Below are 2,148 nucleotides of genomic sequence, written 5' to 3' on the forward strand. Positions count from 1 at the left end.
TTCTCCTTTACATGCTGTTTTATTTTAACACTACATTTAGGTTTGTGAGATCTTAACTTTAATTATGACATCACCGTTTTCTCTTAATCATCTGATGAATACCCGTGTTTAGTGATTAAGATAAAATATTTGTAAAAATATTATTAATTATTTGGGTAGAATTTTATTTTGTGTCTACTTAACAAATTTTTGAGTTTGAACCTACCCTTATTTTCACCCTATTTTGTAATAAGTTGTATGCATGTCTAGCCAATACCCATATTATGTCAACTCATAAGTCATAAACATGATAAATGTTTTTAGCTACTTGCACTCAGCATTCTCCCCACCTATTGCCCATGGAAACTTGAAGGCTGCCAATATTCTTCTGGATGAGAATTTGATGCCTTGTCTTTCTGACTGTGGCGTGGCTACTTTGAGACCACTGGGGAGCATTCAGGCTACCGAGGCTCTTATTGATGTAGGTTACCCGTCACCTGACCATGGCAAAGCAGGAGAGAGCAGCAGAAAGAGAGATGTGTGTGCCTTTGGGGTACTGCTTCTGGAAATATTAACGGGAAGAAAAGCATTCTATGGGAATGCATGTTATGTTGAAGGTGGCATCGTGTTAAGTTGATAATTGAAAAAATTTAGATAGTAATTTAGTCAAATATGTTAAATTATTTGACCATTTTTAATTATTAACTTCGGATAAACACAACAATATGCGTATGAGTCTTTACCAAAGTTGAATAATAGCTCCCTCTAAGAAGAAGGGTCACATTATAACTTGAATTCAAGAGGTAAAAACTTATTCTCCCTATTGCGTTTTTTCTTATTATTTAATAATATTTCTTTGTATACTTATATCCATTTACATTTGAATATTGTCTCATGCTTGGTTAAGTGAGTTTAAGAAAGATGACATACTGAGAGTGCATATTGATATCCATGGAACTGAAAAGTATTAATTCTTTCTTTCCTGGATTTAACTAGTGAATTTACAAAAGGGTAGAAGAATTTATTTCTTTTGATGAGAGATTTTAATGCTAGCTAAGATTTTCCATGTGTGAAAATGTTGTGTGCTAAATTTGTTATTAATTTGCTGCCAAACTATATCAACTTTATTATGAATATTTCCTTCTTGCAGCTGTTGATTCATTAGAGAACGAGGGAGGAAACCAAAAAAGCATACCAATTTTTGACATGGAGTATGACTATTTAACAGTCGATTTCTTTTGGAAGCTTCCTCAAGATGTTGACAAGGGTGGAAATCCTACCCACTCAATTTTTGATGGATATAATGATTTGTATCTAAGGAGAATTGGTAAGTTCTACCAAAAATTAAGAGTATCTAATTCAGTTTGTAATTCCGTAATTAAAACTTAGCTCATATTATGTTGAGAATGCATATAAGTACTGAATGTGTCCATCTTTCTGTAAAAACAGGAACAACAATTTCGTCTTATGTCAATATGGTGTGTACAAGCTTGTTGGAAGCAAAACAAAGCCTACTTGATCACTTTTTCACGGAGCTAGGCAAAATGGTTGTAAGATATCCATCCCTCTTTCCAATACTTTCATGTATTTTAGTGAACATTATTTTTTAATGTTCTTACTCTATTTTTCATTTGATCTTGATATATTGTTTTACAGCAAAAGCGGTTGTCATCATTGCTGAATGAGGATCCTGCGATCATGAAAAGATGTGGTGCCCTTGAAAGAGGTTCGAGTTATATTGGAGTGTACAAGCTGAGATAGATACAGTTGCTTGGTCTAAGTAGATATTGAATAGAGCAGAGTTATGTTGTTCATGAATTATTTTTACCATATTTTAGTCTAGATTGTGGATCATAAATCTGATATATTTAGGAATTTTTAATATTTTAAATTCTATATTTCTACGTAGACATTGTGAATATTTTTGGTATTTATTTGAAAAATTAATCTATGCTTGATTGTTTTTATATTTTGTAGAAATATAATTATTTATGAAAATTAAGTTTTAATAGTGGTAAATGTGAAATTAGTAAAAATTTATAATTATAAAATCAGGAACAACGACCAATTTAGTGATTGATTTATATTTTTTAGTTCAGTAATTAGCAACCAATTTATCGACTGATTTTAGATTTTCAAATCAAGCATTGGCGATCGATTTAACAACCG

General features: G+C 31.5%; 1 protein-coding gene and 1 long non-coding RNA gene across 2 annotated transcripts; both read left to right on the forward strand.

Moving 5' to 3' along the window:
- Positions 287–616, forward strand: LOC107620864 (protein STRUBBELIG-RECEPTOR FAMILY 2-like). Its single transcript, XM_016322966.1, has one exon. It carries the CDS (start codon positions 287–289, stop codon positions 614–616), a length of 330 nt encoding a protein of 109 aa, XP_016178452.1.
- Positions 1,454–1,687, forward strand: LOC110268220. The gene is made up of 2 exons (XR_002356332.1): positions 1,454–1,529; positions 1,636–1,687. It is a non-coding gene; the product is annotated as an uncharacterized LOC110268220 (long non-coding RNA).

Source organism: Arachis ipaensis, chromosome B10, assembly GCF_000816755.2.
Source record: "Arachis ipaensis cultivar K30076 chromosome B10, Araip1.1, whole genome shotgun sequence".
Taxonomy (NCBI): Eukaryota; Viridiplantae; Streptophyta; class Magnoliopsida; order Fabales; family Fabaceae; genus Arachis; species Arachis ipaensis.